The following is a 12,557-nucleotide window of genomic DNA, read 5'->3' as shown; positions in this document are numbered from 1 at the left end:
TTTGTGAAGATTTCCAGATAAAAAAGAATATATGGGAGTGTGAAAGTGATGTGTTTTAGTAAACCAAAGCAACTCCATTTTGCTTAGTAAACCAAAGAAATTCCTTTTTGCTTAGAAAGCTAAAAAGCTCTAACTTAGAGTAACCTCAGCTGCTCAGCCCAGGGACATTCTCTGCAACATTGTCTTTAACAATAGTCGTCATTACCTCTCTCTCTAGCTAAGCAAAGTAACAATTATAGTAGCAATTGAAATGCTAATGAAACAGGCGCTTGGTTCCCAGGAGAGAGAAGATCACATGATGCACAGTAGTGTTAAGTTACGCATGCGTATTAGAAAGGATTAGGTCATCGGTTTGGGATGTGTATTGGGGGCCGGGAACTTCACATTTTGTGGGATGTATAAAAGTGTATTTCTAACTGTGCTCTGGGTATTCAATGTGATGCGTGAGCTCCATTGTCTACCTTGCTATCGCGATGCAATAAAGCCTTTGATTGATTCCCTTGAGTCTGTTTGATTGGCTAAAAGCGGACCCACGACGAGCCCAATAGGAATGTGCGAGAATGCTGACACCACCCAGCCAGATGCCCTCTACGTGCTGATTAAAGAACCAGGTCATGGCAGAGGTTTCAGGCTCTGTGTTAAAGAGTTTAAGATGGCAAACACGTCAACCCAGGCCAATAGACAATAACAGAATATCTACCTATTAATACCGATATCAGAATCCCCCCCTGAGGTCAAGAAATCAAGTGATCACTAGAGAGCGAACCTTTATTAAGCCTCATGAACATGCATCTCAAGATATTGCAAAGCAATGAATTGAGCTACATTACCGTTGGCCCTTTTGTTAGGCCAAAATTTAAGTTTAGGTTTACACATAGCAATCAGACCTAAGGAAATACAGCATCCTAAGGAAATCAGTATAATAAGTACAGCAAAGCAAATCAGCAGACATTTCCATAACTATTGCCCCACAAGGAAGAAGGTGTCATGGGAGGTTAGTCGGCTTAGCTACAACTCCAAGGTCCATCAGTAAGTCACCTGAATGGGAGAGAAGAGAAGGAAAAATATAATGATGCCAGCACCATTTGACTAAGGAAAGTATTAGGGATGGGAATCGCTGTAGAACTCCTAATGTACTAAGTGGAGGAGTTGTGTGTGGAGCTGGTGTTAGCATTCAGGCTCTCAAAGCAAATAGTACTGTCTGCTTCCAAAGCAGGGGGTTCTTTGACAGAAAGAACCCGGGGCGTAACTATAATAGGGCAAGGGGAGACAGTTGTCTGGGAGCCCACTGCCATGGAGGCCCCCCCCCCCAGAGGCTAGTCACATGACTGACTCCCCCAGCCACACACCCACCCGGGCTTCCTTCAGTTGTAATCATCCTCCGAAATTGATGTGAGTGTTAAGACCTGGAGCTACCAGAACAGCATGTCTTTCTCTAGTACCATTAAAAGACTTGCATCATCCACAATTTACAAACCCTTTAAAAATAACTTAGAATGATGTTCTATTGTGACACATAGGATATATATTATATATATTCTACTTCAGTGAGGGAGGGCCCATTTTAAAATCTTGTCTCTGGGCCCACTCCAACCTTGCTATGCCCCTGGAAAGAACCCTGTTGGACCTATGTCATTGCTGGTATTTTTTCTAGAATAATACTGTGGTAGTAATCATTTGAGGCCACAGCATATAAAAGATGCAGCTAGAAAGCAAGTCATAGGCGTAGCTTGTATTAAGTGCCATGGAAGTTAGGTGGGCCACTCAAAACTGGCTCTGAAAAAAATCCCACGTTAGTGGATTCATTTTCTAGATAAGCATCCACATTCAGAAATTTCGCCCGAATTCTGCATTAGGTCCACATTGAATTTCTGGGTCCTGGCAGCAGGAGGAGAGGGTGGCTGGGAGGGTTACATTCATAAAAGGACTACTAGATTTAGATTTGAGGTCCGTGGATGTTGCCTTGAGCCTGTAGCCCCTGAAAAAGCAAGGAACTATAGGAATTTCTCTCCCAAAAGTTCCATCTTCCCACGATGCACTGCACATGTGCATGTGGCCTGAAAAGGATTGACTTAATGCAAGAACTTGCATAAGGTTTCCTGACTAATCAAGTCATGATCCCTTGGGAAGTCCAGGTCACACACATTACAGCAATATGTTTGGGACCTTTAACGCCTGAGACCAGCTATGGTACAGGGGATGGCTTTGGGTGGGGGAAAGGACTTCTACCTGCACTGTGACTCCAGGGATGTGGTTTTACCCTCCCCAATTCCTTGGAAATAGAGATTACCTTGGTTTTTTAAGATACCTTCGATTTCTTCAGGCAGCCCTTTGCTTTCTTTGATTTGGCGGAGACGACGCCAGATTTTCCTCCGGATTTCGTCCTCCTGGGGAGATGGGGAAAATGCCCAACCCACCAGAATCAGAGGCCCTTTTTGATTACATGCCACCCCCCACCCCCACTGCCATGCAGCTTAACCAGTAGCTCACCTCATACCCCATCAGTGCATCGGCCTTGCCCAGGAGGGAGTACAGCAGGATCAGTCCAGCCTCCTTAACCCTGTGGACGGGATGATTAATGGCCCAAATCGTGGTCCTCAGGAAGGATCTTTCCTGATCTTTATTAAAGATCTCCCTGAAAACCTAAAATCAAGAATCAGCCTCAATTAATTCCCCTGAAGCCCAAAGATGTGCAACTTGATTCACATGCATTCAGCTCATAAGCACTGCTTCTCCTATTTTCCCTCTTCATTCCTTCCTTCTTTGATCTCCTCCACAGTCAGAACTGAGATGGCAAGGTGCTTGGGGAAGGACCTGCTCTTCTGCTCAGGCTACTCAGTAAAGGACCATGTGCATTGATAGATGTAGATATTCCAAACCAAAGCAATCATCATTATCTTATCAAGGTGTCATGCCACTACAGCAGGTTGAAAGTTGCATTTGCATGAACTAACATGCACTGCAGTTATTTAGCCCACTGTGTCTCTGGAGAGGTCTGTGTCAAGATGTCCTAATGCTGATTCTGGCGCTTCTTGAATGCAGAAAGTGATAAGGACGCCTCTGCCCATTCTCACACTCCCAAAAAGGGGGACAATGGGCCATTCTGGCACCCAAGGGAGCCACCCAGAGGGATCTTCTTACCTCCCCAACTCTGGCGGTGTTCAGATAGGCCAGTATTCTTTCCTCCTCCTGCCATCTCCGGCTCCACAGCTCCCCAGCTTCTCTGCTGCTCTGGCCTGAGAAGGAAACATCAGGGGCTAAATATTTATACATCCTGATGACATAGGGGGTTTCTGACAGAATGGCTGGGAGTCTTTCCGGATTCCCCCCCCAAGAGGAATTGCCTGAACCCCGCCATGGCTCACTGCAGCAGTGGTCCGAAGCCAGACTTGAGAAATAAGAGGTTCGAGTCTGGTTTACGAGAGGGCCTGTATACTCCTTGTCTCCATGTTTGCTCATAGGATGGGGTCTAGTGGAGAAGGGGAGATGAGGAAATCCAGCTGAATCAGCTGCTGGTCACTCACTAGCAGAGTCATCTTTGTGGAGGACACACCCTTATTGAAGCACCTTTTGAGGGACTCGGCTGAAATCAGTGGATATAAATGGACCAAGACAAAAGACCAGGGGCTATAATCTTATTTACTGGTATTTGAAACTAAGGCATTTGTTATAGAACACATAATAATCGAGAAAGCAGTGTTGGTCTCACCAGCTTCCTTACCTTTGTGGTGGAGAAGTACTTCTAGGAGCCGGTAGATTCCCTCCCTGGCGTTTCGGCTGACATCCTTCCTGCAATCCATTATGCAGATTCCAAGTTTCGCCACATGGTGGCCCAAACTGGGGAGTTCTGCAGAGTTCTAGCAGGAAGGAAAATGAGAGGGATCTCTGTCATCCACATTGCTTTGTCAGCCCTTCCCCTTCTTTCATGGGCAATGGATATTCCTGGGTTGGGTAGACCAGTCATCTCTTCCCTTCCTAACGTGAATAGACAAGCAGGCCCCTCCAAGAGGGTGCATTTTCCTCTCTGTCTTGGCAAGGGGTTGGTGACAGGATGAACTGGATACCTACAGCAGGGGCGTAACTACCATTAGGCAAGGGGAGGCGGTTGCCTGGGGGCCCAACCAGGGATACCTCACAGGACTCCCCACTGCCCCCTGCCCAGCCCCAAGGCCCCTCAGCCAGTTGCCCTGCTTGCCTCTCTCCTGCTTGTCCTCCTGGGGGGCCATCCAAGCAGCAGGCCAGCTGCCAAGAGCTCCTTTTCTCCCGGGCGCCTCTCAGCTGATGGGTGGGTGGGCGGGGCTTCCAGGGAGGCCTCCGTGTAGGCCTCAGTGAAGCCTGAACTGGAGTAGGCTTAAAGGGAGGCCCCAAGCAAGCAAGGAAGGAAGGAAGGAGGCAGGCAGGCAGGCAGAGTGGCCCCCACAGCTCTCTGCAGCAGACCCCTCTGCCCAGCCCAGCATTTGCCAGGTAGAAGGTGGACTCCTTTTTGTGGTCACCCCCCTGACCATATATAGGGATCTGCTTGCCATGGGGCTTTGATGTGGACAGGGAGAGACTGAGACGTCTCTGAATATTTAATTTAAAACCGCTTGGAATATTTGCTGGCTTGTTTTGCAACCCAGAAGGTCTGAGTGAGAACTGTGAAGCATGTGTGGTGCTTTTCTTTTCTTTTATTTTTCTTATGTGTGAACTGCTCCCCAGTAACTCGCAGGGACTTCAGGGTCAATCTGGCCAGCATGTGAATGCAGCACCTCCATTCCAGAGGAGAAGTGTGTTAAAGGGCTTTCAAAGCCTCCTGTGAAAAACCTCCTGCAATCAAACTTTACTGAATTTATTCAGAATTCTGAGAAAACAGACATAGGCTCACCCTGCATGGTTGAAAGTCTCCTTTGCTAATTTGCAGCGAGGGTCCCATTTTAATAATTAGTGTTTCTAGTGTGTTCTGGGCATTAAAAGTAGCACAAATATATAGTACTCAATGTATATCACTATCTATTGTGAAGTGTGTGTGTGTGTCTTCAGTGAAATATATTTCTAGGCAGCATACATATTTTGAAATATCAGACTTAAATCCTTGGGGGCCTGGGGTGTGTGGAGGCCCTGGACTTTGAGGGGGGGGGGCTTTTTAAAATCTCGTCTCTGGGCCCACTCCAACCTTGCTACGCCCTTGACCTACAGGTATGTTGCCAGAAGAGCAAACTCTGCCACACGTCAGGCTGAAAGAAGCCCATTTAGCTCTGAGATGAAAGGATAAGAGGCCTGTGAGTAACGTTGCTGCCAAGAGTAACTTTGCTACCACCACTCAGACCTCATTAGAAAGGATCTGAGACCAACTCTCACTTTCCCCCCATCTTGTTTGTGTGATAGCATAGTCCTTCTGCTGGTGTTGAGGGAGAGGAAATAAAACATACCTAAGTAACAAGTTTTATTTGTTTTTTTGCGGGGGGGGGGGAATCTAAGCGTGATGGTTACAACAAGGTTTCAGATGTACATTAGCATAGTGGTTTCAGAATGATGTTAATTTTTTATAACTTACAGCTTACAGAAATGTTCTGAGTTTCTTTCTTACTTTTCCTCCTCTCCACATAGGGGTTAGGTGCCTAACCTGATTGCTTTCTTCCTGATGTGCCTCCCCTCTCAGGACGTTCAGATCTACCCTCCGCCTCTCTGGATTTATCCTCTGCCTCTCCTTAAGCCTGACTTCTCTCTTCTCCAGAAAAGTCCCTCCTGTTCACTACTCCTCCCTTGTCCCAAGCCTCCAGCTTAGCTTCTCCCTCTTCATTGTCTGACCAATTGTCATCCAACTGATTTTTAACTATCACCTCTCTCTTACTCTGCCTGCCCCCTCCTGGAGCTTTTCCGCATGGGGCTTGGGGTGCATTCCTATGAGGGTGGGATTTAGACCAAATTCATTACTATGTCAGCAAGGTACTGTTCACCTAGCAAAGCGGAATTATACAGGTTTTATCTTTACAAATGGAGCTTAATTCAGAGTATCTGCATCCAAAAAGAGTTGCACTTCCTAAAATGTTTTCCTGGGATACTCTGTCATTCTGCAGATACGATGCTGATGTGTGGAGAGACCCCACGGATAAAGTGGATCAAGATGAGATGGAGGGGTGGCTTTGCCGAGTCTTTGCTGACATGATAGCACTCTGGGCAGACTTGTTTCCTGTGCCCTGGAATCAACTTCCATTCATTCATTTCTATTTTTTCTTTAATTTTAAAAATTCTTCCTTCCTGAAAAGCTCAACTCATTTTTTTAAAATTAAAATTAATTTGTCATGGATCTTGGCCAAGCTGTGACATGTCTCTATTGCCAGCTACAAGGGTGTTTTTTGTTTTGTTTTCTAACGTAGGAATCAATGGAAAATTATAAAAAAATTCTTAAGTTGGGGAGGGCTGGCCATGGAGCTCTTAAACCAAGCTCTGTTGTAGCACATGATAGCAGGATTCTGTGTATTAAATTTGAAGCCCTTGAGACAATGGTTTGATTTTTAATAATTTTTTAGACAGGGAGGGTGCTTTCCCTGTTGCTCTTGCACAAGGCTGCCACCTGGTGGCTGATTGCAGTCTTGTGCAAGATCAACAGGGAAATTAAAAAAGAAAAAAGTGAAATGCCCTCCCTGTCAGGAAAAAAAAAATTAAAAATCAGCCAAGTGACTGATTCGCTTTGAATTTAGTACACAGAGTCCCGCTATCCTGAGCTAGAACTGTGCCTGGTTTCAGAGCTCCATGAAATGCATCTCTGGTCTTCGGAGACCAGAGGAAGGTGCAGACAAGGCCAATCTCACTTCCCCACTTTGATTCTTGGCTTTCCCTCTGTTGCCCTCAAATCGAAGGGACAAATGTGAGCTCAAAAGGAAACAGCTCCAGAGACTGGGACAAGTCTTCAGGCCACTTCGATGCAAGGAGTCCAGCCTTCAGACTCACTCCACAAAGCAAGAAGAGAATAAGGATTTCCACTTGCTTCTCTTGCTATGGTTGCCTCCCAAAACAAGGACTCTCTTGGCCTTCAAAACCAAGTTATGCCAACCTGTGTGTGGTAATACTCACATCACAATCAGGCATCATGACACTAAAGCGGAGCAAGCTGGCGCATTGTTTGCTGGCTCGTGCTCTCTCCTGGGCATTCCTGGAGAGGATCCAGATGTTGATGTGCTGAAAGAGAAACAGCACCGCAGAATCTCATTACATGCAGCTAACATTTATTTATTTACAGTATTTAACATGGCCCTATACCACCCCAGATGCAAGTCCCTATACAGTTCACAATCTTAAAAAAACCCCTGTTAAAATATTAACCCAATTAAAAGAGTTTAGAACACAGATTAAAAACTCTAAAACCTAAAACTTTAAAATGATAAACCAAAAGCCTGACTTTATTTAGCAACTGACCCTATCCACCCCCAGCACAGTACCTTCAGTGACTGTTGTTGGTGTCTCGCTTACATTTCTTTTTAGATTGTGAGCCCTTTGGGGACAGGGATCCATCTTATTTATTTATTATTTTCCTGAGCCATTTTGGAAGGGCGGTATAGAAATTGAACAAACAAACAAACAAACAAACAGGTATGTTTCGTATAAAAGGAATGCTTGGCTTCTCAGGGCTCTTTCCAGGAAACAGGGAGTCATAGTCCTGTTTTTAAGTTCCTTTTGTCTCTGTCACGCCGTATGAACTCTTGACTATCCCCGTGCCTCATCACACAACTGCCTCCCGCATGGACTTAGTCAGGGACTCCAGTGAAGCCTCTGGTCTGGAAAGAAGGAGTCGGATTTCCTCCCATTCTCACCTCTCCTCCTCTGCCCTCTGTTTTTCTGTGGGAATCTGTCAACTGCTCATACTGAGGTGTCAGAAGCCTGTGTGATGCACCTGTGAGGGACCTATCTAGCTTTCTCATGCCCCTTTGCCTGGATTTGAAACTATTCCTCCAGCCACTCCTGTACACGTATAGCAGAATTTCTTCACAGAGCTGGTGGCAGTTCTTCCCCTATGCCCTTAGATTGGCTAAGAGTCAAGTTGAGACTGCTTTTGGGGGGAGTCAGGGTCAAGGGCAGTACTGATTTGCCACAGGGAGCATTTAAGTATCTGCTCAGCCACCTGCTCCCTAAAGTGGTGCTTTCAAGGAGAAGCTTTACCTCTTGAGTCTGTGCATGTATAGTCTAGCCCTTTGTGTCCAGGAGAGGAAGTGAGTGGCTTCCCAGAGATCTCTAGGATGGAACAGGTGAGTCTGCTCAGTTGTTTCTCTCCTGCGTCTCTTTGATTTGGGGATACTGTTCCTGATCAAGCTTTTATTCAGAGATGTGTAGAGCATATGTGATGCTGTTCAACAGCATGTTGTATGAGATTGCGCATGATGTTCCTGCCTTTTCCGTTGGGCTGCCAATCACAGAAGAGCCACAGTGGTGCATGGTGGGCATTCCCGCTGACTACATGTGGCCCAGGTGTCCATCTCTCCCTGCCGTGCTCTCCTTCCCACCTCACCACCTCTTCAATGTTCTTACCTCCAGGAGGGACAAGAGATGCTGTGTGGTTGGGGCCTCTGACAAAAAACCCCTCAGCATCAGTTCCAGATTGTCTGCTGCGAGTTTGTGCAGAGCCTGAAAGAAAAGAGAGAGCCAGTGTGTAATTGCGGCACTCCCCCCAGGCCCCGCCCTCCAGCATGTCAACAAAGAGGAACTCAGCACAGTCAAGGCGAGAGCCTTCCATCAAAGCCATTCCATGGATTCCGGATGACAAAAGAGACCAGTGACCTTCACTGGTTATGCGGCAGAGGCTGCCGGCACTCGCCCATTCTGCTGCCACTTCCACATCTCCTTCTGCCTTCTGCCACAGGCCTGTGATTGGTCCAGTGCCCCCACCCCTAGCAGCATGTGACCCAGTGGCGAGCGGGGAGTGTGCACACTGAGGGGGCTCTCCAGGCACCTTCCTGGCTTTCCCGTCTCTCGCTGCTACTCAGAAGGCACAGCAGAAGACATGGGGGAGCATGGGCCTCGTCAGCCGGGGGTGAGGACAGGAAAGTCGAGGCCACCAGCGGCCCACGGGCCATACAATGAAGGAGGTGGAAAGAGACTGTGTGAGCACCCGTGAATCACCTCCTCTGCTTTTTTTCCCTTTGCACCCCTGAAGATAGAAGGTATCTCAGGGAATTAACAATCATGGCTCCAGGAGGTGTGTTTGATGAATTCCATAAGAATGTACCTGTTTGTGGACATGTCCTGCTTGCACCTCTATGACCCCGCGAACAGCGAAGCGCAGGATCGCAGACTCTAGCTCTGGGTCAGTTGGAGGCTTGATTTTGCTGGCAGGGTAGAGGGGGAAGTTAAGTTATGCAGGGTGGGGGAGAGGCTGTCATCCTCAGGTGCAGCCCAAGGCATTTGGGAGCCTGAGGTGAGGTGCAAATTGCTGCCTCACCTTGCTCCCCCCCAAGTCCTACCTGGAGCTTTTACACACATGGCTTTTAGTTCGAATCTCCTCCAGAATAGAGAGCGTGAGTCCACATATCAGCTGGATTTACCCCAAAGTCGTTGCAGGCTATCGGGCCAGTTCAGACACGACTCTGTTCCCTCCCGAATTATGGCTTCGCATTCTGGCTTAGCCCAAATTACTGTATGTCCAGCATTAAAAAATATTTTATTTTCAGCAGCTTCCAGAGGAATCAAAACTCCGCTGGGGCCATCACAGAGCCAATACATCCCCGTTCTTTTTCCAGCCACTTGTACTGATAGTGTTGTGGGCCAAAGGGAAGACCCCTTCTTTTTTATAGGCAATTTCCATTTCCTTTTCTGCCCGTGTCTCTCCCCTTTATTTGAACTGCTCTGGGGCTTTTGAGCAGGTCTGAAGGTTTTCTCCCCTCACTCGCCCCTTTCACTGCACCCCTTTTGCTAGTCATCTTGGCTTATTGTGAAGAGAGATCCCCCTTCTCCCAGAAAAGATACCTGAGGCAGGAGACGGCAGCCATGGCATAAAGCAGGAGAATGGTAGGCCCAGACTGCACAGGGGACTTCTCCATCACAACCTGAGAAAGACCAAGGGCCAAAACAGAGCAGAGAAGCATCAATTCATGATGCTTCCTAGTAGGGGTTATTTCAGCCCACTCTTGAGCTTTCCTTCCAACCTCACCCAACCTTCCAACCTTCCTTCCAAAGCACTTGTCTATATCTTGATCGACCACTTAACTCCCTTGAGTGGGAATTATAAGTACACTGCAGTCTTGTGGCTGTTTTTAAGTGGACTTAGTGGTCCTGTTCCAAAAGGCTGCATTGTCCTACTCTCTAGCAAATCCGCAAGCCTTTCTTTTACAGAACTTTCTCAAGATAAGCTTGTGAGCTGCCCTGGGAGAAGTTTGGTGTTAAAAGGCGGAATCTACATTGGTAACACAAATGTGTTGACCTCCCAGTCCCACCCCTTATTTAACTTCCATCTTTTCACTCGATTTCTGGTCCTCTTTCTCACTCACCACGATTTCCTTTATCAGTTGTCCTTTGGTGTAGGGGAGATCCAGAGTCTCCTGGCCGCTCTTATATGCAGCCTTGCAGCAAGCACAGAGGACCGCGAGGAAATGGACATCCTCATCCTGATTGCTGGCTCTCTGAAGTTGCAAGAGAGTCAAGCAGTTAGGTAAGAGAGGACATTCTGATAGAGTCCAGCACCCATCCCGCGGTGGCTCTGAATGAGAGAGGAATTGAGGACTTTCCCACCCTGCATAGCATTCTGCTAGTGCACAGAGAGATGGCAGAACTGAAAAGGGGATGGAATCAAAAGGGGTGGGATCCTGTAGGCTACTATGGAAACTGTTCTGGGCTCCGTGGCTGCTTCTGCTCCAGTCATTTCCCCCCAGAGGCACACATTTCCTCCATTCAGTGTTTTCAGGGGATCCAGATGACACGGAGGGAAGGGCAACCCAGCACTTTCCAGTAATTCCAATGATGCCCTCTTGTCTTTTTCCACACCCTCTTTGTGGTGCAATTTGGGAGTTAAAATGCAAGGGCAGAGCCAGAATATCCAGGCACGGCACTCTGGAGGCTTCCCAGGACTTCCGTCCCTTAAAGGAAATCCTTAAATAGGCTTCTGCCCCTTGTCTCAGTTGTTTCCTGTTCACTTCTGTGCCTCTGAATCAGCCCAAGTTGCAGAAGCCACTTGGAAAGAAAGGAGTGAGGACTGAGGAGGCAGAAATGAAATAAAGGAGCAGGTGCTGAATGGGGCTTAATTCTGAGTCATCATGCAGTAAGATCATGACGGTAGGGAGAGGCATTGCTGATTTTCACAGGGAATATCACCGTGACAGTCCTATATGACATGTCATGTGGAACCACCGTTCGTGCCCACCCCCCCTCCCTTCCATCTGATGGCAGAAAAGCAATTGGGAAGGTAAAGGTCCAGAACATGGAAGCAACCTGTGGAGGAAGCACCTGGGATGTGGGGTTTTGTACCTCCTCTCTGTCCTCCATATGCCTGTGTATGATTTCCATGAGATCCTCATCCACTTTCCAGTCCTCCACCTCAGAGTGGTAGGAGCTGGAGGAGAAAAGGGAGCAGTACATGCTGCTGACCACTGAATCTGGGGGAAAGAACAGGAAGAATGTGCAGACATATTAATGCACCCATCTGTGTCCTCCTTCCAAAAAGGACCCAGGTTCTTCTCACTGAAACCCTCTTTGTTTAGGAAGAGTATAGCTACCTTGGAACCTGCTCTGCCTCCCAGCCTCACCTATTGGCCTCAATTTCTAAGATTCTCAATCCCTAAATCCCCCCAATTCCTGAGCATCTCCTCACCTCCAGACTGGTTCCAAACTGCTCTGGAGCTTTGGCTGTCCGTGTAGCCCATGTTTTCCCATCTGGAGACCCGCTCTTTTGGGCTGCCCACGGTTAGCTCCTCATCCAGTTTATGGTCCTCCAGCTGGGATTGGTCTGAGACGAGGGAGCAGTGCATACTGCTCACTGATGAATATGGGGGAAAGAACATGAAGGATGTGGAGACATATTAATGCACCCATCTGTGTCCTTCTTCCAAAAAGGACCCAGTTTCTTCTCACTGGAACCCTCTTTGTTTAGGAAGAGTATAGCGACCTGGGAACCTGCTTTGCCTCCCAGCCTCACCTATTGGCCTCAATTTCTAAGATTCTCCATTCCCAACCCCTAAATCCCCCCAAATCCTGAGCATCTCCTCACCTCCAGACTGGTTCCAATCTGCTCTGGAGCTTTGCCTCTCAGTTTCACTTTGGTCTTCCCAGACCGTCTGTGTTGAGCGGTCCACCATGACCTCCTCAACCAGTTCTAGGTTCTCCATCTGGGACTGGTCTGAGGAGTCGAGGGAGCAGTGCATACCGCTCACTGATGAATATGGGGGAAAGAACATGAAGAATGTGCAGACATATTAATGCACCCATCTGTGTCCTTCCTCCAAAAAGGACCCAGTTTCTTCTCACTGGATCCCTCTTTGTTTAGGAAGAGTATAGCGACCTGGGAACCTGCTCTGCCTCCCAGCCTCACCTATTGGCCTCAGTTTCTAAGATTCTTAACCCCTAAATCCCCCCCCCAATCCTGAGCATCTCCTTAC

The 12,557-nt window shown here is 47.7% G+C and overlaps 2 protein-coding genes across 11 annotated transcripts in view; one reads left to right on the top strand and one right to left on the bottom strand.

Annotated features, from left to right (window-relative positions):
- The window catches only part of LOC128340841 (uncharacterized), an 86,614-nt gene that overhangs the window by 20,231 nt on the left and 53,826 nt on the right, over positions 1 to 12,557 (top strand). The gene's annotated exons all lie outside the window — the stretch shown is intronic.
- Positions 935 to 12,415, bottom strand: LOC128340840 (maestro heat-like repeat-containing protein family member 1). Of its 4 annotated transcripts, XR_008314009.1 has the most exons (14): positions 12,170 to 12,415; positions 11,774 to 11,938; positions 11,431 to 11,558; positions 10,458 to 10,589; positions 9,937 to 10,016; positions 9,200 to 9,299; positions 8,503 to 8,598; positions 7,054 to 7,158; positions 3,722 to 3,857; positions 3,142 to 3,236; positions 2,491 to 2,643; positions 2,291 to 2,387; positions 1,354 to 1,478; positions 935 to 1,038 (listed from the first exon to the last, which is right to left on the bottom strand). XR_008314009.1 is itself a non-coding variant. In XM_053286607.1 (13 exons), the coding sequence occupies exons 1-13, from the start codon at positions 12,354 to 12,356 to the stop codon at positions 986 to 988; spliced, it is 1,527 nt and encodes a 508-aa protein (XP_053142582.1). In that variant the 5' UTR covers positions 12,357 to 12,415; the 3' UTR covers positions 936 to 985. The 4 variants fall into 4 exon arrangements, 3 of the variants coding, with proteins under 3 accessions (XP_053142582.1, XP_053142583.1, XP_053142581.1); XM_053286607.1 differs by lacking the exon at positions 1,354 to 1,478 and having other exon boundaries at positions 936 to 1,038; XM_053286608.1 differs by lacking the exon at positions 935 to 1,038 and having other exon boundaries at positions 1,052 to 1,478.

Source organism: Hemicordylus capensis, chromosome 1 (genome assembly GCF_027244095.1).
Source record: "Hemicordylus capensis ecotype Gifberg chromosome 1, rHemCap1.1.pri, whole genome shotgun sequence".
NCBI classification, from domain to species: domain Eukaryota; kingdom Metazoa; phylum Chordata; class Lepidosauria; order Squamata; family Cordylidae; genus Hemicordylus; species Hemicordylus capensis.
This window is presented reverse-complemented; position numbering and strand designations above follow the sequence as displayed.